Genomic DNA, 22,659 nt, shown 5'->3' on the forward strand with positions numbered 1-22,659 from the left:
TGGGTCAGCTGCACCGAGGGGCCTTCGACAAGGAAAACTAAAAAGCAAAAGAATCTGAACAAATGCACCCGAAAGAACGGACACGATTTATCTGAAGTATTTCACGCTAAACTCAATATTTTTGTCTGAGATACAGACAACCACTGAGATATTTAGACATGCAGCGATACTCACTGTCCAGGCGATTAAGTACTCAAAGAAAAACACGATCAAACACAATAAAAGCAAATAAAGAGGGGTGGAACACACTTCTGCTTGCGGAGCCAGTCGAGTAAATCACTCGAGGGCAGAAACTGTGATGAAGTGAGACAGCTTTCCAACCATACGACTGAAGTTTTTACGTGTCATATTTACGACCGGCTGCTTCTTCCTGTCCTCTGTAGGCCTTTTTTTTATCTCAAATGTTTCTCAAATTCGACATTTTGCCCCCGGGGAAATTTTTAAGTGCACACAAACACTCTTCCCACAATGATCTAAGACAACCTGCACAAACACACACACACACACAGACACACACACACACACACCTCCCCACTCCGACAGGTCGGGGCACGACACTGAGCTCCACAGGAGACCACACAGCCGAGCGTGAAACGCCCTCTTCTAGTCCCCCGACGAGAGCGCGAGATGATACTTTTTCAAGAGTCGGTTCCTCCCCCCCCCCCCCCCCATCTGCCTGCTTATCTCTATTTAGGAGCTCAAAGCATGCGGTCAGAGGTCAGATTAATATTTATTTCATGTGTTGCCTCAGAGAGCAGCGGGCAGCAGTCCTTTGAAGGCCCGTGTACGCAGAAGGAGGGGGGGGGGATGAGGTTCGGGTGGAAGATACTGTAAAGCTCTTTTTTCAGGGTAAACTGACCCTCAAATGAAGCAGTGTGGGGTCGGGGTGCAGGGATAAGAGAGGAGGATGGAAGCACATTTTTTCCTCCCCCACCACCACCACCCTGTCTGCCTGTCCTGTCCGCCCTCGTCTACATTTTTGGTGCAGCCCCACCGTGGGCACCGCACAAAACCAGCGGCCTGTTAAAACAGCCGAACCAGGTGGAGCTGAGCCTTTGCAAAAGCCCCCCCCCCCCTCTCTCTGGTGTCTCACACTTCCAGAGGCCTCATGAACATATGAGACCCAGCTGTATGACCGGCAGAAGAAAGAGAGAGGGAGGGGGAGTGTGTGTGTGTGTGTGTGTGTGTGTGGGCGGGGGGGGGGGGGATATGAAACAGCTTCAAAATAGTGCACTTTGCGAATCCCATTTAGGCTTTGGAGTTTGAAAGCATTTTTTTCTTCTTCGCAACGTGGATCCATTATTGAATAATTGAATCCAAGTGCTCTCCCATGATCACATCTATTCAGTTTTGCCTTTATTCAAGTTACACATCACTTTATTTTCAAGAACTCAGAACTCTGCCAGATAGATTACATATTTTGAGCTTTCTGGCTGTTTGATCATGCTCAGTGCTCATAAAACAAAATATATATGTATACGTGTTACAATCTCAGCAATTACTAAGATTCAGAGCCAAATTGGAACCGGCAAATGCAACCCAATCCCTACTTTCTGCATCTTTATGTCAAACAGAGTCCACGGCATGCAGCGCCAAAATGACAAGCGGATATTTCCCACCGAGGAACACACGATGCTCTTATTTTAAATGTGGCACCTTGTAATCCTCCCCGCCATCACTCAGCGCCTACTTCCGCCCGCATCCGCTCCGTCCCGTCACACCTGCGTCTGTCTGCGGTCGGACGGGGCGCGATAGAGGAACACCGGAGGAGCTGGGATCTGATTCATAGCGCTCAGCAGTCCAGCCAGACCCATCGGTCAGAGCTGGTGTGACTGACAGTCAGAGATACCGTTTGAGCTAAGCCTACCAAAACGCCTGGCTTAGTCGAGCAGGATGTCATCACTCAAGGCGCTCTGTCACTTGTGTCATCGGCACAGAAATCCGGGCTTGACGCTGAGCCGGCGTCTTCGCCGAGCCACGCGCCTTATCAGCATCCATTACCGAGGTGTGAGGGCCTGATAAAGGTCCACGCGGCTCGAGGCAGAGGTCCCATTTAGATTTCCGTCTCTGCAGAGAGGGGGCCTGGCACCCTTTGGCTCTCGCCGCGCTGGCCCGTCAATCAGGGAGGGCCCTGGGTGATCAGTCAGCTCCTCTTTAGTGGATGCAGGTCTGAGGAGCCATTAGAGAGGAGACGGAATAGCCAGACGGGCCCAGGCCAAGAGCTGATGAGAAACAGAGGAGCAGGAGAGCCCGAGGAAGAAAGTGGACAGGGTGGGGAGGGGGGGTACTGGGGGGGGAGGTGCAGAGGAGCAGGAGGTGGATGTGCTGAACTATGTGGATTGTGAAGGGAGGGCAGCTCTGTTTTCTATTTGTGAGGATTAGGTTGACAGATCTGTATTTAGTTTCTTTGGGCCTCTAGCCGCAGCTAATCCCCCTCACCTGCAACGAGTGCCCCCGCTCTCCTTTCCTCTGACCCTGCAGCCCCCTCCTCCCCCCCCCCATGCCCCCCCCCGGCCCCCCCTCCGTCCCAGCACAAACACTCGTCCCGAGACAAGCACATGACTCGTTGCACTCTGTCTCCTCGGGTTAGGGCCTCACACTCGACACAAATCTCTCCCGGGCCAAAGGAACAGCGGGGGTCTCAGGCTTTTTCGGAACAGAAGAAGAATAAAAAAAAGGACCCCCACAACTTGTGGACTTCCACATGTTATGATTTTTTGTTCCTTTTTTTCAGCCTGGGTGAGGGGGTCATCCCTCATCGCTTAGAGATAGCAATTACTCAGAAATTAAGAGCCATTACTACGGAAGCAGCTTGTCAAAGTCACTCAGGGGAAAGGGGAACCTTTGGTAAAGCTGCACATTAGGAAATATTCCGGGTCAGGTCGGGGGCACGGACCTCTTCTCTTGAGATCCTGGCTCCCACACACTCCGACCAGGCCTTCACACTGCGAAAGAAAGACCGCGGTGCCTCCGCAGAACACACGCAGCATGCCTGCCAGCAATTCCTTGAAGGTGGAGACTCGGGATGACCTAATAGTTTTAGAATCTGAGAACGGTTCTCGGGTCTTAACAATAGATTTGACGTGACTGCAGCTCCCAATGCAACAAAGAGACTGGAACAGTTTTTTTTTTTTTAAAGGTTGTCGATGAAGCAACATGTGGGATTCCCTCAAGGCGTCGTATTCGTGTAATGTCAGTTTTATGTCTGGAGCTTAAAACCTCTGTCATTCGTAAATTACCGTCTGATAGAGTGAACTTAACTGCCACAGAATGAGCAACACGTACAACGTCTAGCGGACGCAGACGGACTCTTTACACGCAATCATCAAAAATAGATCGAAAAATTACTTCCACGTGGCCGACGGATACATTTTGTGTAACAGTTTAGCTCCACACCTTCCTTTTTGTATTAGTTGTTTTCATCCTGTCTCTAACTATCATGTCATTCCAGATCCTGCTTCCCATCTCGTCAGTCCAACTCCCTTCACCTGCCTCTGATCACTCCCTCGTTAGTCCTTCATTACCTTCACCTGGTCTTCATGCCCATCTCACCTGTTGCCCATTCCCTAATTAGTCTTTGTCTACTTAGGTTCCCTCACTTGCATTTGTCCTCTGCCAGATTGTCTTGTGTTTTTCCGACCGAGCCCTCGAGCGTTCCACAGTTTGATTATTCTGTCTGTTCCGTTCCTGACGACGCTCGCGGTAAAGAATCTTTATTTGAATTATCTGTCTCCTGAGTCGTGCATTTGGGTCCACCCTAATCCCACCGTGACAATTTTGTGCCTCTGAGACTCAAATCACTGTCAATTAACACACACACAAAGTAGCAGCAAGGTCACAAGGGTCTCAGTATTAAGTTCTTGAGAGGGTGCTAATGGGGATTGTTCTTCCACACCAATGAGGTACTAATCGGCCCACACACACACACACACGTGTGTCCTCTCAGTAATGGACGAAGGTTACACGTATGGCTGACCTTAAGCTGGAGGAGGAAGGCTGGCGGCTGCTTGCGGTCCTTTCCAGGTCGCCGTGTGCCTGTGACGTCATCAGTCGACCTAGAACCTCAACACACGTAAAGAAAACAACAAGCAAACTGCTTTAATTTAGAAATGGCAGAATTACGCGGATCACAATTGCAGAAAGTGCACATTTGCACCAATACCACCAGGTGAAAATGCTTTACTGCAAGTGTTGCATTCAATGTATACCGTATATAAGCCTATAGTATTTCATATACTGCTGCGTAGTATACAAGGAATTATCTATTTTTTAACTACCAGGTGGTGTAAGTGGTGTATATATATAAGCCCTGTACTTTGAGCCTTTCATGGAAGAAGTACTCGGATCCCTTCAGGCCCAGACTGGCCTGAAGGGCAGGGGAACGAGAGAAAGAGAGAGAAGGTGAAGCAGAGCACAATACAAGGAGAAAAGGCCTGAAGGAAAGTGCAGCTAACAGCTGCAACTTTACAGATTTGTTTGAGGTGTTTGAAGAAAATAAACATTACAAATGGTGAATATCACAACTAGAGTACCTGAGCTATTTCAATGTTTTAAAGATATGCCATCAACACTTCATTTGGCTATGAAAGCAACGTGTGCACGCGGCAATAAAATTGAAAATAAGGATCTGTGTAATCTTCTCTGCCAGGTGGAACGACCTGCAGTTACTCGGCTTCATGAGGATGCAGGACAAGGGCAGTCAAAGCTGAGGAAATACCAGGTGCAGAAGAAAAGACATTTCAAAAGAGAAAATAGTTATTTCTGTAGCCTAAATTGTGGAGGAACCCTTGAAACTGAAAACACAAAAGTCGAATTTTAACTATTTCTTTTGTGTTTTTTTAAGCTCCTTTGGGGTGGGATACAACTAAAAGACGTGTTGGTGGTATAACCAGTAAACAGCTAAATATAACTAAATGGTTATAATGTGGTCTCTTTTTTAATGTGTGGAGATTAGTTACCACTGGTTCTTACTTAGGGCCAAATAGATGTAAGTTAGTAATAACCAAATGCAAAAAAAATTCTGGTGTGCAAGTTTATTTTTTAAAGTGCATTTTCTCTGCAATTTAAGCTAGTTTAATAGATACTCAAGTAAAGTACGAGTACGTTAAAGCTATAGATAAGTACAGTTATTAAGCATTAACGTCACTTTCATCAGAGGTAGGCTACAAACAACTTGATATCTTCCTTTGAAACCCACTCAGAAATACAAAAATAAACTACATGTATGCATGTCATGTTGTGAATATCGTCTTACCATGTCTGATAAATATGGTGGAAGTGAAGTTATCATATTCTTTGTTCAGTTTCTTTCTCGTGTCCAAAACCATTTAACGACGTGAATCTTTCAAACTAATGAGTCAGCTGCGTGTACCGCAAGTCTCGCGAGATCTCCACAATATTCTTACGCGGGAATCCATACGAATATGATTTATGTACGTTCACTCGGCTCGTCTTCGGTAAAGTAAAAACATATAATCATGGCATCCCGTGTAGCGGAGACGTTTGCAGAAGTTGACAAGCTTCGTACTGAACTGCTGAACAATGTCGAACTCATGACAGATTGCCTGCGCGTTGAAGAAGAAATCAGCAAGTAAGTCCCGGTTGTTAGCTAACGCGACTCTAAACTAGCTAAGCTAACGTTAGCTAACTAGTTAGCGGTACATCCGGGTTCCCGGCAAGCTATCCGTAGTGTTATAATTTGCATAATGACGGATTCAACAGACACTAATTCCTCCAAAATTAAGATTGGAGTAATTTTGAATAATTAGTTAAAAATGAAGAAGAACGGAGAGCAAACGTTCCCCATCATATTCAGTAAATCCAACATATAAACAGTTTTTCAAAATAAAATACTTGACGCGTGATTGCTTGAACAGGTGGTTTCTCAGATTTTCCAGAAAATAAACTATACAGTATCACAATATTATCAAATATATATAATCAAAAACCGAAACTCCATCTGCTAGGTGGTTGCCAGCCTATCTTTAAAGCCTTGTATTTTTTTTTTTTTCCAGCAGGGAAATTTTGACCCGTATAGAAAACGTAATCCTCGGAATAGTGACGAGTCTTTCCAAAGACGAGGCCCCCGTCCTGGCACTGCCCAACAGATCCAGCTGGGCCAACATCAGGTAACTATTTACACAAGCTGTTGCGTGATAAAATAAATGTTGTACTCGCCCTGACGACTACACATCTGTCTAATAATTAGCCTTGTGACCTTTTAAAAGCGTAAACACATGCAGTCATGTTGTGTAAAGAAATAAACAAACATTTACCTGGAGGGTTTTCTGTTTTATTTGGGAAGGTCAGGCCACACAAGATGATCCGATTGCCGTTTAATACACACTTCAGCTTTGTGTAACGGGGTGTTGTAAGCAGACTGCACTGGGCAAAGCAGGCGGTAGACAAAAAAACAAATTAAACTTTGGATCAGAGAGATTGAAGTTGAAATAACCTCCTGCTGCTTTACAAAGATGACAGCGTGATAAGGGAGTGAAAAGCTCCGGCCTACACAAACACAGCATTTACAAAGGGCTTTAATGCGACTGGGCTGCGGAGGACCTGATGCTCAGAACAAAGCGGACTGTCTGGTCTTGTTTGGATCAAACCTCGCCGCAGCTTAAAGCACATTCTCAGCCCTTTTCAAATGCTCGGAAATCCCAGAGGTTTCCACAGAGGCCTCAGGACGGCGAGGTACGGGGGAGGCCTTCCCACAGGTAGCCCTCGGGGCTTCAGATGGCTCGCAGGTGGGGGAGCTGGTTTTCAAAGCTCTAAAAGTAAACATGGCAAACACAATTTTGTGTATAGTTCTTTGATGGCTTCTTTCAGGGTTCGTACGGTCATGGAAAACCTGGAAAAGTCATGGAATTTTAAAATGGTCATTTCCAGGCCTGGAGGAGTCATGGAAAAAACTTAAATCATAAAAGTTTTGGAAAAGTCATGGAAATTTGTTATAATTACATGTTCATTTACGCCGAGTTTGAAATAAGCTATTTTTTTTAAAAGAAAGACGCTCAAAATATAAGCCAGCGATAGCTCTCAATACGCAACATGTTCTACAGTTTTCATGTTTGGTCATGGAAATTTGGTTTAACCCTCCTGTTACCTTTATATTTACTAACATATTTTACCCTCGGGGTCAATTTGACCCCAGCAATTAAAACCTCCAGAAAATTATTAGAATTAATATTGTTTTCCAAGTTTAAGTGTGAGGTACTTTATGTTTGTTTGTTGACGACCTAAATAGCCCTTTAAATATATTTAAAAGTTGATATTTCTTATATGTTTGACACAGTGAAAAACAGCCTGGGGTCAATTTGACCCTAAAGGTAACAGGAGGGTTAAAGTCATGGAAAAGTCATGGAAATCCATTGGTCAAAATGTGTAAGAACCCTGTTCTTTTCTTCCCTTCTTTACCCCCCCCCCTTTCCACACATTTTCTTTCTTTCTATTTTTCTTCTGTCACGACTTTCCCACTTGAGCTTTGACAGCGCCGTCGGGCTTCAAATGAGCCCGGAGAGTTCCGTCACCACCGTTCGGAGCGACTGTCCGTCGTCCGCAACTAAATTTGGTGAGAAGCCACACGCACACCTCTCGTCGTTATGGTTACCTCTCGTCGTCTCTTTGGAACAACCGACATTCCTTTTTAGTCAAACCCGGCTTTACAGTTGTACGGTGCTTCACGTGGCTTTGATTTCTTTTCACTGTGAACACATTCCCAAGCCGCACCAACGGCAGTAAAAGTCAGACTTATAGTTTTCGGTGACAAATTGGCAGACGGGATATGTTGAAAGAGGCTTTTAGGGATCGGTTGACCACGTGGACGTCCTAATTAGGAACAGAATGTGTCCTTTTAAAAAAAAAGATGTGATAAGTGAATAATAAGTGTTCTTAGAGTCACTGATTTTGTTTGGTTTCTCTTGTTTTGAAGCGCAAATTCTCAAGATCTTCCAGGTCATCTACAAACTCGTGCAGAGCGACTCGTTTGCAACGAAAAGGTCTCATCGGTTTATTTGTCGTCCGCTCGCATTTTTTATACGATCGTCAAAGCGTGATTCAAATTCATGTTCTGCGCATGTGTTTTTTATATGCCTGAATTTTAAAGATTTCCATTTTCTTGTTTCCACAGAGACATCTATTACAACAACACACAGCTGTTTGGCTCTCAAAGGGCCGTCGATAGCATCGTGGATGATATTTCCTGCATGCTAAAGGTTACACGCAGATCGCTACATGTGGTAAGCGCGTGTGTGTCCGTGCGTGTGCGTGCGTGTGTGTGTGTGTTCTCGGTAATGTGAGAGACAGTGCGCCGTGTGAATGCATGGGAGGAGAAAAAAGAAGAAGAAAAAAAAACACACACACACACGCCTCAGACGTTAAGACCGTGTAACAAAATTCCTTTGGATATGCTTTTGGTTTTATTAGTTCAAGTCCCGCAGATGAAATCTGTTTAGCTCTTTGCTTTTTAAAAGCATTTTCTTCTGCTTCATATCTTGGGAAGCACCTGTGGAGGGGAAGAAAAAGAAAAAAAAGTCCATCTGATTAAACCGAGATGGAATTGAAGGGGGGCAGTGTTAATAACAGCATGCTTTAACTTTAGTGTGTGTGTGTGTGTGTGTTTTACGTCACCAGTTGGCCACGTCGAAGGGATTAATATCCGGTGACCTGTGTTACATGGAGGAGGACGGCACGAGGGTCGACTGCCGCTCCAGCTCGGCCGTAAGTCGCGCAGCTGAAACGCTCTTTGCATTGCGACGCTAAGGGGGGGGGGGCCTTCTGTTTCCTGCCAGAGCGATTAACGATATAATACCACGAGGCTCCCGACTGATGATTCTCATTGCGTCGTTTGGTTGCAGGCTGTTGCCGTTTCATCCAACATTCGTGGGATTAGAAGTATCCTTTTCACCTCCTGACAGCCTCACATTTATTCGGATCATGCGTCATAAGTACGTTTCGTAGCTGCCGGGGTCCCGGGTTGTTTTTCTTTCCTTCATCGTTTTTGCAGATATTGTGTCGTCCGCTAAATTCGTCCTGATCGTTGAGAAGGACGCGACGTTTCAGAGACTACTGGACGACGACTTCTGCACAAAGATGTCTCCTTGCATCATGATCACAGTGAGTTTCCTTTTCCAAAACTTGATTCACGGTTAACGTTTCTCACGCAGGCCATTATTCCTTATGTGTGTGTGTGTGTGTGTGTTGTATGCTCAACGGGTGCGTTTGTGTGCATCAGGGTAAAGGCATGCCGGACCTGAACAGCAGGCTGATGGTGAGAAAGCTCTGGGACGCGCTGCACGTCCCCGTCTTCGCCCTGGTGGACGCCGACCCTCACGGTACTCGCCGTCCCGTCTTCGAGTGCATTCCTGTTTCACCTCTCTCTCTCGCACATACACTACCGTTCAAAAGTTTGGGGTCACTTAGAAATGTCTTTATTTTTCAAAGAAAAGCACTGTTTTTTCAATAAAGATAACATTAATAAAAAATACACACTATACATTGTTAATGTGGTAAATGACTCTTCTAGGTGGAAACGTCTGGTTTCTAATGAAATATCTCCATAGATGTATAGAGGCCCATTTCCATCAACTATCACTCCAGTGTTCTAATGGTACATTGTGTTTGCTAATCGCCTTAGAAGACTAATGTCTGATTAGAAAACCCTTGTGCAATTATGTTAGCACAGCTGAAAACAGTTATGCTGGTGATATAAGCTATACAACTGGCCTTCCTTTGAGCTTGAAGTTTGAAGAACAAAATTAATACTTCAAATATTAATCATTATTTCTAACCTTGTCAATGTCTTGACTATATTTTCTATTCAATTTTCAATTAATTTGATAAATAAAAGTGAGTTTTCATGGAAGACACGAAATTGTCTGGATGACCCCAAACTTTTGAACGGTAGTGTACCTCGCGTATTTCCCCACGTTTAACAACACTGGGACTGCCCTTTCATCTTCGCACACACACACACACATACACACATACACACATGCACGCCCAGTGATGTGGAAGCGTCCCGCCGGGTCAGCTGATGTTGGCACCTGTCCGCTTCGTCACGGTGCTTCGTCTCACTGTTCTTCCCGTTGGCGTGCGCTCGTCCTGGCTGGACGGCTCTCTTCCCGTCGGTCTCTCCATACCTCCAACCCTTTCCCCATGGCATGGCGAGACACACATGTAATGCTTCGCTTTGTTCGAAGCTCTGTTACACATTTTCGGTGGATAATTGCCCTGGTATGCTGGTGATTGCAGCGTCTCTCTCTCTCTCTCTCTCTCTCTCTGGTTCTCCCAGGGATTGAGATCATGTGCATCTACAAGTACGGATCAGTGGTGAGTCCCGCCACGCCACTTATTCCTACACTGTGTATTATCCAACGCGGCCTGTTTACTGTCTCACTGTGAGCAATATGTAATTATGCCCGTCTTTTAAGTTTTTAAGTCAGAGAAAAGGCCCAATCATCCATCCCAGAATATTTAAACGGACATCGCACGGAGTGAAAACGTTGACTGATTGTGTGGCGATGTCTCTGTTGATCATCCTCGTGTTCATCGACTTCATTGTGAACATGTGTTGGGCGTGACCACGCGGTAGGTACAGTGCCGAGTAGTGTGTTTATGTGAGATGCATTGTGTGTGTGTGTGTGTGTGTGTGTGTGTGTGCTCCACAGTCCATGTCGTTTGAGGCCCGCAGTCTGACTGTCCCCAGCCTTATGTGGCTTGGCCTCCTCCCCACTGACCTCAAGAGGTTTGGACTCCACTTTCGCTACTTCCTACTTCCTCCTCCTGCCTCTAATTGGGATTATATTCTGGGGACATTTGGATTGTTTGTTTTGGTTTCTGTTGCCGTCGCCCTCACTTTTTTTCTCCTTTTCCTCTCGGAACTGCATCCGAGAGCGTATCGAGTTTTAAGTATACGTCCCCGTAAACAAATTTAGGCCAAAATTGCCTTTTTTTTCTTCTTTTTACATACATTTAATTATAGTCTGCATTTTTTTGTCTTCCCCTCCTATGTTTCTCCCTAAACATACACATAATAACTCAAAAGCGAGTCTGTCGAGAATGGGAGGATGTGTACCGAAAAAGGGCAAATGCCATTTTCACGACCTCAATTTGATTATTTATGTGTCGTAAAAATGAGAAATATATCCAATCTACGTCTCGTTCTTTAGGCTGCGGGTCCCAGAGGATTCCCTGATCCCCCTCACCCGGACAGACGAGAGCAAACTCTGCAGCCTCCTCAAAAGGCCGTACGTCACCGGCAAACCCGACTGGCAGAGAGAGGTGAGAGAGGAAACCGCTTCGGAGTTGACTTGAGTGCAATGTTTTCATCTAATTTGATCAAAACGGTATTTGAGTGTTATCTTATTACCTTCGCATTGAAAATGCGGAAGGTAATGTTTTGATCGCCGTGTATTTGTATGCGTGCGTGTTACTCGCATAAGTCAAAAAGTATTTAACCGAATCGCATAAAAGTTGGTGGCATGATTGGTTATCCGGGACCATTTGATTAGACAAAGGTCAAGGTCATGAAAGGTCAAAGAATCGCATAAAAGTTGGTGGCATGATTGGTTATTATCCGGGGACCATTTGATTAGATTTTGGGATTGATCGGGTCAAAGGTCAAGGTCATGAAAAGGTCAAAATCTTATTTTTACCATAGCACGATCAATTTTTATGTTTATAATTCAATGCCCAATCTTGTAATATGCGAAGGTATGCGCTCTACCGAGTGCCCATTCTAGTTTAGATATTATTCGCTTAGTTCTCATGTCTATATAAGTTAAATCTGACCAAAATCGTGACTTTTTATTCTTTAAGTTATCCTAAAAGACATGGTTGAGTGTGAACCTCTGCCACGTGATTCTGAATTCTCAATCATAATTTTTCCATTTCACACGACTTTCACCTCCCGCACACGAGTGTGAACCACGCTGCGTCTTTTCTTTTCTTTCTTCTTTTCAAGAGGAAACTTACGTGTTCTTTCCCAGAGGTTTACAGCGGCGGTAACGCGTGACACACGGCGCAGGAATGAGCCCGAGAGGACCGTCGGCCCGCTGGTACCGACGATGCGGAGGAGCCGCTCTGTGGCCGTTGGAGATAAACGCCTGATGATGATGATGATGATTTATGCGCCTCCTCCCTTTGCGCTCCTTTATATAAGCGCCCGTTCGCTCTCGCCCTAGATGGAGCTGATGCAGCAGAGTAAGGTGAAGGCGGAGATCCAGTCCCTCGCAGCCATAGCGCCAGATTTCCTCACCAGCGTCTACCTGCCCAACAAGCTGCGGTACGGGGGCTGGGTGTGAGCACTCTGCCGCCCCCTAGTGGCGTCGCAGGTGAACTGCTAAAATAAAAAGACGGGCGCTAAACTGAAGACGGATCTTTCCGTTTGACTTGTCGTGCCTCGCCCTGGTCGGACGGATTAAAACATATGAAGTTGGTTTGTAATGTTTGCTCTATTTAAATTTTTTTTCACGATTAACTGTTCTAATTGTGATTGATGATTGTCTCATCCTATCATTAAAAACCCTGTCTCCCCTTTTGACAAGTCGGAACTCGTTTGTGTTTTTCTCGGTTTTTTTTGCAATGCTCCCAAACACACACACACACACACACACACACACTATGTGGATCGGGTTCATACATGGAGTTAATTATTGTACACTTGTTTCAGCATTGTGTTGCGTGATTTACAGCCTCCGAACATCGCTGTGCGTGTCGGTGCAAAGATGACGTGATGCGAGGAGAAGGATGATTTACATTACATTACATGCCATTTAGCAGATGCTTTTATCCAAAGCGACTTACAATAAGTGGATGTGTGATTTAGTGAGTCAGGCGAGTTGTTTCATTGTTGGTGCACAACAGTCAAAAGCTCCCGCTACTGTTCTCTCCATGAAATCTGTCCTCCAGCAGGTGGAGGCAGTCTTCATTTAATCTATTATTTTTTCCTCTTAACATGTCTGATTTAACTATAACTGTTGCAGTGTATATATCCACATAAGGCTGAATCACAGTTATTAGTGATTAAAAATGGGTGCTGACATTTCTTTGCAGTTTGTTATGACGGCAAACGTTTTATTTTTGTGTACGAAACCTGAAACTTGCATCGTTAATCGCACGCGTCCTGAACTCAGCTAACAGCAACCGTCGTGGACTTACACATACCTGCAAACTTGTCACCTTTCGGTGAAATTCACTGTTTTGAACTAGAAATAGGTCATCCACGTGAATCGTGGAGATCCGAAGAGTTTTTGTTTTTGGAGGGGGGGGTCACCTGGCCCGCTGCCGTTGAGATTGCAGTGAGACGCGGAGAAAAGTGTGAAGTGGTGCTCTTCGCAATAAAACATCTTTGATGGGACGTGTCGAGTCTCGGCCAATCAGCGTTCAGATGTCGACATCGTTTGGGGGTTTAGGTTAGCTTGAATGTCAGCCCGCCACATCTGCTGCTGTCACGCTGCACGGTGTAGCGATCCTAACAAACCCCGTACGTAAAACACGATGTGATTTAGCATATTTTTAGTATCGATGCTTCATTAAGAGAGCGATCAGAGCGCACGCGCTGCTCCGTGTCGAGCTGTCTGCGCACACTGCGCTGCGCAGCTCACAGCGAGAGAAGTGGCGCAGCTTTAGAGACCGACTTCGGCTTAAAAAATAAAAAGATGCCAGAAGTGAAATGTTTCAGTCTGTAAAGTTGTGTAACTCTACAGCTGCTCATCCTGATGAATTGTGTATCATCTGGTCAGAGACTAAAGGCATCATAGTGTATAATCAATGCTATGATGGAACCATGTAGTTTCATTCATATCTGGCTGTATTAATACTAATATTACTGTCATTTGTTAAGTGTTGAAAAAGTTGGTAAAAAGTGAACCATACAGATGTTTTATTTATTACTATTATAGATAAATATACCATATTGTTTTTATGGTATTGTATTGAATTCTGGTATCGGGTATCATGATATTTATGGCAGGTATGTAATATGTAGAGAAGTTAAAATATGAGTATCGTGACAAACAGGTAGAGACAGAACAGATTCAGGGAGAAGTCCATGAGGACTGTTCAGGCAACAACAAAAAAGGAAGTTGGTTCATGAATGACTTTAACCATATTATATATAATGACAATGTATATTTGTTATTACTATCATTATAGGGCTGAGTCAGAGCGGAGGACCTTTTGTTCTTAAACTGTTTATTATCATTATTTAGATTTGTGGTCAGAACAATAAAATGACTAGTTGCGGACTTGCGGTTCTAAAAGCTTTGAGGCTTCAAACAACGTGGATGTGGTGTGGTGACAAAAAAAGAAAGAAAGTCACCTGCACCCCCCCCCCCCCCCCCCCCGTTGTCACCTTTCACCCCTCATGAGTTTGCAGGTATACTTACAAGAATGCATAGGCAACGGGGTCACTATACAGTTATTATGTTATTGCTGCACTTGATCTGTACTTTGATTAGTTGGTCTAAGCTGAGCTCATTTTAACTGATCTATGCATGTTTGGTTGGTTTAATATACATTGTGTTACATTTAATGTTTTAACTTGTGTTTTTAATTTATTTTTACACAAAGTCCTAATCTAGTTATAAGCAAAATAATAATTCAAGTAAAATGTTTGACGCTTTAATGTAATAAGGGAAGTACCTAGGTGGAAATATAATTACCATGGAAATACTTAATACATAACTGTACTTAAAAGTCCAGTAGCCTACTTGATTGAGTACATGTGGGCAAATATTCAACATTGTTAAAGAGGGGCGCAACACTGATCATATTGAAGAAGTGACGTTTTCAATCAGACAAAACATTTCACTTAAAAAACAACTAAACTTTTAAAAGTATTTCCTGTGTCCAGTTCAATGGACGTAGAGTGCTCTTTGTAATGGACGATCTTTGGCAGCATTACCTGACGGCCGGTAGATTGCAGTGAGACGCGGAGAAAAGTGTGAAGTGGTGCTCTTCGCAATAAAACATCTTTGATGGGACGTGTCGAGTCTCGGCCAATCAGCGTTCAGATGTCGACATCGTTTGGGGGTTTAGGTTAGCTTGAATGTCAGCCCGCCACATCTGCTGCTGTCACGCTGCACGGTGTAGCGATCCTAACAAAGTACCCGTACGTTAAACACGATGTGATTTAGCATATTTGTAGTATCGATGCTTCATTAAGGGAGCGATCAGAGCGCACGCGCTGCTCCGTGTCGAGCTGTCTGGTCCGTGTACGTAATGTTATTTCGTTTTTTCGTTTCATTCCAAATACGGAATACGGAAATCACGTGGTTTTTTCGTTTTCCGTTTGAAAACCAAAAACGGAAAGACGGAATACCACCCCCGTATTTCGTTTCTGTTGTCTGAAACCAAAAACCACAGAACGGAAGTGCTTAAAATGAAGTCAAAATAAAAGCCAGTGATACATATTCGTATTGACCTTAGAAGAATATTAATTAATCAATATAAAGAATAAATAATTAAACCGGGATATTTTAACGATGCAAACACATAGCAGGGTAACGTTAGAAGAATATAATTTAGTCAATATAAAGAATAAAGAATTAAACCTGGATATGTTAGCAACAGTGGTGACGACGGGAAGTTTAATATTCATGTACACAGCAAGAATCACCTTCTCACTTAATCGTTGCATTGTTTGATGCAACACAGTTCCTAATATAGATTAATCAAAGTAATGTTTCTGTGCAGAGACGATACGCAGAGTAAACGGTTCACCTTTATACCGCTAGATGGCAGTATACCTGTTATTGATACATATGTATTTAATGCCGTTTATTTCCTCTGATATTTATGTTCATGGTTAATTTCCAGCATAGTTGTATACATCATGTATTTACTTGTTTTATTTGGGTCATTTTGGAACTAAACATTCCCACATGGAAGAGTGAGGATATGATGACCACGAGGCAATACATATTGACAATTGAAAAATAAAGAGACAGTTGAGTTTTTCTTATTAAGCAGCGTTCAGTTAGCACCCAGTCACAGCACCACCTGTGCTTCACCTGTAACCTTCATTACTACATCATCATTACATCAACGGTTAATGGGGACACGTTTTTTGTTTTGTTTTTCGTTTTATGTTTATATGCATGTGTGTGTATGTATAGTGTGTGTGTTTATATGTATATATGTGTGTGTATATGTATGTATATGTATACGTATGTATGTGTGTATATATATATATATATATATATATGATTCTTTGAAATAAGTTTTTTCGAGAAATCATAGGTTAGGGCACTTATAAGCTCGTTAGCTTCAGCCTCGACCCTTTCGGTCAGCCACTTTCTTCTTTTGTTGAATTATGATTGTTGTATATTTTGCTGATCGAAATAAACTAAATCATCATAAACATGTAACCTGTTCTGTTGTGACTCTGCTGTCAGTGTCTTTACTCCTCTGACTACATCACATCATCATCATGTAGTCCTCTGGTCTCCAGAAGGATGGAGCTCTGTGTTGTGTGAACATGTTCTGAGGAGTTGACTCCATGAGTTATTGTATCAGACTGAAACATGGAGAGCACAGCTCCTCACATCTCTAAGATGTCTCACATAGTTTACAGTAGTGATTGGCGTTGTTGCCTGTGTTTAGCCGTAGGCCCCTATGGCTATATCTCTGCATGTACATTTAGATAAGCCATATTCAGCTCAGAGCCTTGTTTAGCTTATAGAGCAACAGGTCATGACCTTGTTTAGCTAATAGCAACAGGTTTAGCTCAGAGCAACAGGTCGTGGCCTTGTTTAGCTAAGAGCAACAGGTTTAGCTCAGAGCAACAGGTCGTGGCCTTGTTTAGCTCAGAGCAGCAAGTCATGACCTTGTTTAGCTAATAGTAGGCTAACAGGTTTAGCTCAGAGCAACAGGTCGTGGCCTTGTTTAGCTCAGAGCAACAGGTCGTGGCCTTGTTTAGCTCAGAGCAGCAAGTCATGACCTTGTTTAGCTAATAGTAGGCTAACAGGTTTAGCTCAGAGCAACAGGTCGTGGCCTTGTTTAGCTCAGAGCAGCAGCTCACATGTACTTATATCTGATCCAATGACATCTGCACACTTCTAGATTCGTAAAGAAAGACAATCTTTGGTATTTTCTAATTCTTTATGTCAAGCACAAGTTAACTACTCCCCTAAAAGAGGGAGCCTTCAGAATTAGTGGTAGCATTGCATTAGGATTACATTCTTATATTTGAATTGTATTGCTGGATCTCAATTCCTCTGATTCTTCCATCTGCAGCTAATCTGCTCTCATGATTTACATCATCAAAGTTTTGCCTTCCAAGAGCTGTTCCAAATGAAAAGTGAATGTCAGATGTATGAACCGTCCTGACTGAGCTTCCACTGAAGCTTTATACCTGCTACAAGCTCAGGTCAAAATGGTGTTTAGTATTATGTGATTTACTAGGTTGGCTCAGATTGTTTATCATTGATGTTTGTTCCTGCTGTTTGATTGTAGTGCTCAGACATCAGCTGTGTTCTTTGTGAAGCAATAGGTGTCAGATTGACATCCAAACTGAGGGTGTCAGGGTCCTTAAGCTGCCCTTCATAAACAAGCGAGGTTCCCAACCACATAGGGGTCCTCCTCCAGTGGGAAATCTTCACACTGGGTCCAAATCTGTGACATCCGGCTGTCGGGGAGACCGACTTATGAGCCTGAAACAAGTGATACAATGGCATGACTAATGTATGAAGTTATCATGGCTTCACCGCCCTAAACCGGCTGCAACCGTCTTGTGTGTGTATATTTTGGGGTGTAAGTTTGTTACCTAGGTCAGAGGTCACTGAACAAGCTATCTTCCAGTGCCTTACTCACACTGGCAGGGGGTCAACACACCGTGTCACTATCAATAGTTGGTGTTACAGGTCCAGACTTTCCCATTACAGATTAAAAATGAAATTCGTGCCAGACTTTGAAGACAACAGAAGTGTTTATTCAAAAAGAACATATTTCTCCCTTTAGACCCCCAACATTTGAAGAAAAGAAAAAAACATTCCGTCAGTTGAACCAATTAAAAAGCACAGACAAGAACAACTTAGACACACATAAAACATCAGCGTTGACAATTTCTCCTTGAGATGTCGATGAGGCCTTTGAGTCCATCTTTGAACGGTTGTGGCAGATTATTCACTGCATTGTCCAGCAGTACACTTGTATCAGGGCACTGCAGAGCAAATCCCTCACTGCAGCTTCCTGGTCCTGTAAACTTGGAAATGGGTTGGTGCCAAAGTCTGACACTCGTGTCAGTGAGCCCACTTCCTGGTCGTACCAGTCTGCAGCCACAGATGCATTTGGCAAAAGGTCTGTCGACAGCTTATTTGGGCATCCATCTCTGGCCAAGTAATTTGGGATCCCCCTCCCTGTAATAATAATTCAATGTGGCTGTCACAACCATGCCATGTATTGCAACATGCTCCTTCTAGTATTTGATTAAACATGTTTAAGAAACATTCAATAGTAAAACATTTTGAAAATAATTATTCACATTAAAAAAGGCTTGAAAGACCAACCCGAAGACATACCAGGAATCCTGTGTGCATTCCATGCTTGCACAGTTCGGTTAACACCGATCTGGGCCAACTGGCATGTCAAAGATGACACACAGAACCGAGTCATCTGGTCCTCCATGTCCAGCTCCTCCTGATCCACCAGTTGGACCAATGCAGCTTTCAACGGGTAGTTAACCCGGTTGTTGATTTCTGGCCAGATTCTCTCGATTCTGTGATTCTGTCATTGCAAAATAGACATTTTCAGATTCTTGATAAACAAATATTTTCCCCGCCCCCCCAGACTAACTTACTTTCACACATTTCAATATCTTCAGTTAACCATTCTGAATAATTAATGAAAGTGTGAAATAGTTATTTAATTACATGTTGATTAACTTTATAATCAGCAAAACCATTGTATGTTGATCACCTTTGTCGATGGTGTTTGGAGATATGGTGGCCTTTCAGTGTTGTGGAGGTGGCTGGCCAACTTCTCCTGCATGAAAAGAGTGAGGTAGAACTCCTTTCCATGATCCACTCTGACCTGGTCCCACATCCCATATTCCATTACTGCACTCCTGCAAGAAAACATAACATTGGCAGACAGCAGTATGGAGGGTAAGGCTAATGGTGTCAGATACATTTACAAAATGTGTAGTAGGTCTTGTGTTATCAGGTACTGATGAGGTGAGATGAGTTTTAACTTGCTGCTTAAAAAGGGTTTCTGTAGTTTTCAATAAGTTTAATTTAAGTCCTTTTTTAGACCAATATGAATGCAATTTAATACGTTGATTCAAATCCAAACTAAAAAAAATTATATTATGAAGGTTTTCACATGCGACTAATCCCACTTAAGTTGAGCATTTTCTTTTAATACATTAACAAGCCATATTGAATTTAAATCCACTTTTGAAAATGTGCGTCTCTTCCTAATCAAGTGCATTTTTCAGAGCTGACAAAATGGTCTTCAAGAAATTGTAAGATATTTAATTTTAAATGCATTTTTTTGTTTTTAAGGACCCACAGACACCTTGTTAAAACACCTCATAAAATGGGGATGATTTGTAATGTTTAGGGTACAAGGACAACAGTCTTTTCAATTACCTGTAAACGTCATTGTAGATGGTGAGGTTGTTCTTTACAGGCATCGTAGCTTGTCCAACAATTTTGCTGGAGAAGCCATCTATTGCCAGCACATGAGTCACGCCAAACATGACAATCTTCTCATTTTGGTCCATGTGGATTTTGTGACCCACATAGGCTGCATGGTAAGGAAGAGGGTTGAGGTTCCTTGCTCCTTTAAACACAGACAAAAAAGAACATCATGACCTTATTGAATAGCACAACATATTCTAATTTGAGAAAAAAAAACCAACCTGGCATCGTGCCTTGGTAAGGTGGGTGAATGTTGCGCAAAACAGCTCCAACACGACTCTCTGATGCGAAGACACCTGCAGCTGCAAGACTCCCAGTCATCATTTTCCTGCCATAGGTAGGACCACCCTGAAGATAAAGAAAGGAATACATGTTGCATTGTAATGTTAAGCCATGAAATGTCAACTTCAACTCCAATTAAATTACTATTAATTGTTAAGTGTTTTGAATTATAGATGATTATGAAAACTAGTTGCAGTTTAAACATGTTTTACTCGTTACATTTTCATAGTTGTAAGAGACAAATTTAATTAGCAGTAGGCTACATTATTTAGTTGGATTCAGATGTTGACCTTTAATCAGATCTGTGTCTAACTTTAATGTTAAAAGATGTCGTTATCATTTGTTATTGTAATAAATACAAGCAAGTTACAGAATGACGTCACATGGATCACACTTTACGGCAGGTATTTGCGGCTGGAGCTGCGTGGAGCTGCACAGTTTTCGGACCGTGTTACAATAACTATATAACTACTAAATACAATAGCTATTATGGAGTCCCCCCCCCCTCTTTGTAAATGTGGGACAGTCTTTCTTACCATCTGTTTGTATGAACCATCTATATCCTGCCTGTGTGCCCGGCCATCACCCCACGAGAACCACACTTTACAAATGTTTCTCATTTCCCGCCTAAATACACCTTTATTGGACATGGGACACTAAGGTAAGGCTTTCTTTCATGTCTCTCCTAATAAATATGGTGCTCTAGTACTTCTAATAGACTGGGTGACTGAGAGTGACACACACCCTGTTCAGGGCTCTCAAGTTTTGAAGACAGGCAAGAGTGACATTTCCATCAGCACCCATCAGCATAATTTATGAATATCAACACTATAAATGAACATAACTAAAGTTTACTTTCAATACAAATCCTTTATGACTCATTTGGCTTGATTTTTAGTGGGCGGGTCATTATGACACTGAACACAGGTGTCTCATCTCTATTTATCTACATCACCCCATGACATTTTTTGACTAAATGCTAATAAAATTTAGGAGAATATACATGTTATAGTAAACTAATGCAATTTAATTTAGATTTAGATTTTTTCAATGTACCTAAAAAATTGTTTGAACATGTATTTTTCATTAAATCTATGGAGGGGTGAATAACTCAATTCCACTAAAAACTGATTGGATTGTTCGTAATGGTGTTGGTGATGAGGTACAAACTATAGTTATTAGGATTTTTTTGTTTCTGACCACTTTTGGGTCAAACTGACCCGGGAGCATGACGGCTGTATGTAAGAAACGAACATAACAGGAGGGTTAAAGTATAACATACTAACCTTACACACACTTATAGTTTCGTTGTATGCATTATTTCGCGCAAATAAATTAACTGCACCCTACCTGTGTTATTGCATTGGAGACTGCAGCTTCAAGTTGTTGGTCCGTCACTCGCTGTCTTTTTAACCCGTGGTCTTTACAAAACTTCCGAATATTATTACGGACGCTCCTCTACGCAAGCCACATTCAAATATCAAGTGGTTTTTTATGTCCACATCACTACAGCCACTATGCATCATTTGTTGTACAATATCTAAGTAAGGTAACAGGCTGGAGTCCATCTTGCGTGCTTCAGTGCAAAAGAGTGTATATAGCAGTGGCAAACCTAAACACGTCTACTGCGGGAGATAAACACAGAATAAACTCAGTTACCCAAAATGCAACCCTTTGTAGTGTCAACTACATTTAACCCTCCTGTTATGTTGCGGGTCAAATTGACCATTTGTTTCTTTGTAAATGTGGGACAGTCTTTCTTGCTCCATCCAACCATATGTTTCAAAAAAACACACACACACACACACACACACACACACACACACACACACACACACACACACACACACACACACACACACACACACACACACACACACACACACACACACACACACATCTTCTCACTTTCCCCCTACTTTATAAGTATTGCTTATTAACCAACCAGGCAGTGTTGCCAGGTCCGCGGTTTTCCCGCGGAATTGGACTACTGAGTTTTGAAGCGGGTTGAATTTTTGTCCGCTGGTTCGGGTAGACCTATTTTGCATGCAAATTACATGAATATCTTGAAATAAAAATCCATATTTTAAATTAAATAATTTATTAATACCCTGCTATGTGTTTGCATCGTGAAAATATCCCCGTTTAATTCTTTATTCTTTATATTGATTAATTAATATTCTTCTAAGGTTAATACGAATATGTATCACTGGCTTTTATTTTGACTTCATTTTAAGCACTTCCGTTCTGTCGTTTTTGGTCTCAGACAGCAGAAACGAAATACGGAGGTGGTATTCCGTTTTTCCATTTTTGGTTTTCAAACGGAAAACGAAAAAACCACGTGATTTCCGTATTCCGTATTTGGAATGAAACGAAAAAACGAAATAACATTACGTACACGGACCCTGTCTGCGCACACTGCGCTGCGCAGCGCCCACAGAGAGAAGTGGCGCAGCTTTAGAGACCGACTTCGGCTTAAAAAATAAAAAGATGCCAGAAGTGAAATGTTTCAGTCTGTAAAGTTGTGTAACTCTACAGCTGCTCATCCTGATGAACTGTGTATCATCTGGTCAGAGACTAACGGCCTCATAGTGTATAATCAATGCTATGATGGAACCATGTAGTTTCATTCATATCTGGCTGTATTAATACTAATATTACTGTCATTTGTTAAGTGTTGAAAAAGTTGGTAAAAAGTGAACCATACAGATGTTTTATTTATTACTATTATAGA

General features: G+C 42.7%; 2 protein-coding genes across 4 annotated transcripts; one reads left to right on the plus strand and one right to left on the minus strand.

Annotated features, from left to right (window-relative positions):
- Nucleotides 1-5,318: 5,318 nt before the first annotated feature.
- spo11 (SPO11 initiator of meiotic double stranded breaks) lies at nt 5,319-12,551 on the plus strand. Of its 2 annotated transcripts, none has more exons than XM_056423043.1 (13): nt 5,319-5,590; nt 6,015-6,128; nt 7,482-7,570; nt 7,931-7,997; nt 8,129-8,237; nt 8,632-8,718; nt 8,856-8,892; nt 9,005-9,114; nt 9,233-9,332; nt 10,292-10,329; nt 10,668-10,744; nt 11,169-11,280; nt 12,183-12,551. In XM_056423043.1, the coding sequence occupies exons 1-13, from the start codon at nt 5,478-5,480 to the stop codon at nt 12,300-12,302; spliced, it is 1,173 nt and encodes a 390-aa protein (XP_056279018.1). In that variant the 5' UTR covers nt 5,319-5,477; the 3' UTR covers nt 12,303-12,551. The 2 variants fall into 2 exon arrangements, with proteins under 2 accessions (XP_056279018.1, XP_056279019.1); XM_056423044.1 differs by having other exon boundaries at nt 6,018-6,128.
- Nucleotides 12,552-17,898: 5,347 nt separating this feature from the next.
- Nucleotides 17,899-21,522, minus strand: LOC130199050 (uncharacterized). Of its 2 annotated transcripts, XM_056422235.1 has the most exons (6): nt 21,276-21,522; nt 19,865-19,991; nt 19,593-19,785; nt 18,919-19,066; nt 18,522-18,726; nt 17,899-18,359 (listed from the first exon to the last, which is right to left on the minus strand). In XM_056422235.1, the coding sequence occupies exons 2-6, from the start codon at nt 19,965-19,967 to the stop codon at nt 18,127-18,129; spliced, it is 882 nt and encodes a 293-aa protein (XP_056278210.1). In that variant the 5' UTR covers nt 19,968-19,991; nt 21,276-21,522; the 3' UTR covers nt 17,899-18,126. The 2 variants fall into 2 exon arrangements, with proteins under 2 accessions (XP_056278210.1, XP_056278209.1); XM_056422234.1 differs by lacking the exon at nt 21,276-21,522 and having other exon boundaries at nt 19,865-20,419.
- Between the last annotated feature and the right edge of the window lie 1,137 nt (nt 21,523-22,659).

Source organism: Pseudoliparis swirei, chromosome 9, assembly GCF_029220125.1.
Source record: "Pseudoliparis swirei isolate HS2019 ecotype Mariana Trench chromosome 9, NWPU_hadal_v1, whole genome shotgun sequence".
NCBI lineage: Eukaryota > Metazoa > Chordata > Actinopteri > Perciformes > Liparidae > Pseudoliparis > Pseudoliparis swirei.

Excerpts from the sequence above, each read along its gene's own strand:
- spo11 (XM_056423043.1), top strand. The coding sequence starts at position 5,478 with ATGGCATCCCGTGTAGCGGAGACGTTTGCAGAAGTTGACAAGCTTCGT. Across the intron at positions 5,591-6,014 it reads GTTGAAGAAGAAATCAGCAA|CAGGGAAATTTTGACCCGTA; the intron begins GTAAGTCCCGGT and ends TTTTTTTTCCAG. Across the intron at positions 10,330-10,667 it reads TCTACAAGTACGGATCAGTG|TCCATGTCGTTTGAGGCCCG; the intron begins GTGAGTCCCGCC and ends TGTGCTCCACAG.
- LOC130199050 (XM_056422234.1), bottom strand. The coding sequence starts at position 20,015 with ATGTATTCCTTTCTTTATCTTCAGGGTGGTCCTACCTATGGCAGGAAA. Across the intron at positions 19,067-19,592 it reads ATCTACAATGACGTTTACAG|GAGTGCAGTAATGGAATATG; the intron begins GTAATTGAAAAG and ends GTTTTCTTGCAG. Across the intron at positions 18,360-18,521 it reads GAATGCACACAGGATTCCTG|GGAGGGGGATCCCAAATTAC; the intron begins GTATGTCTTCGG and ends TTATTATTACAG.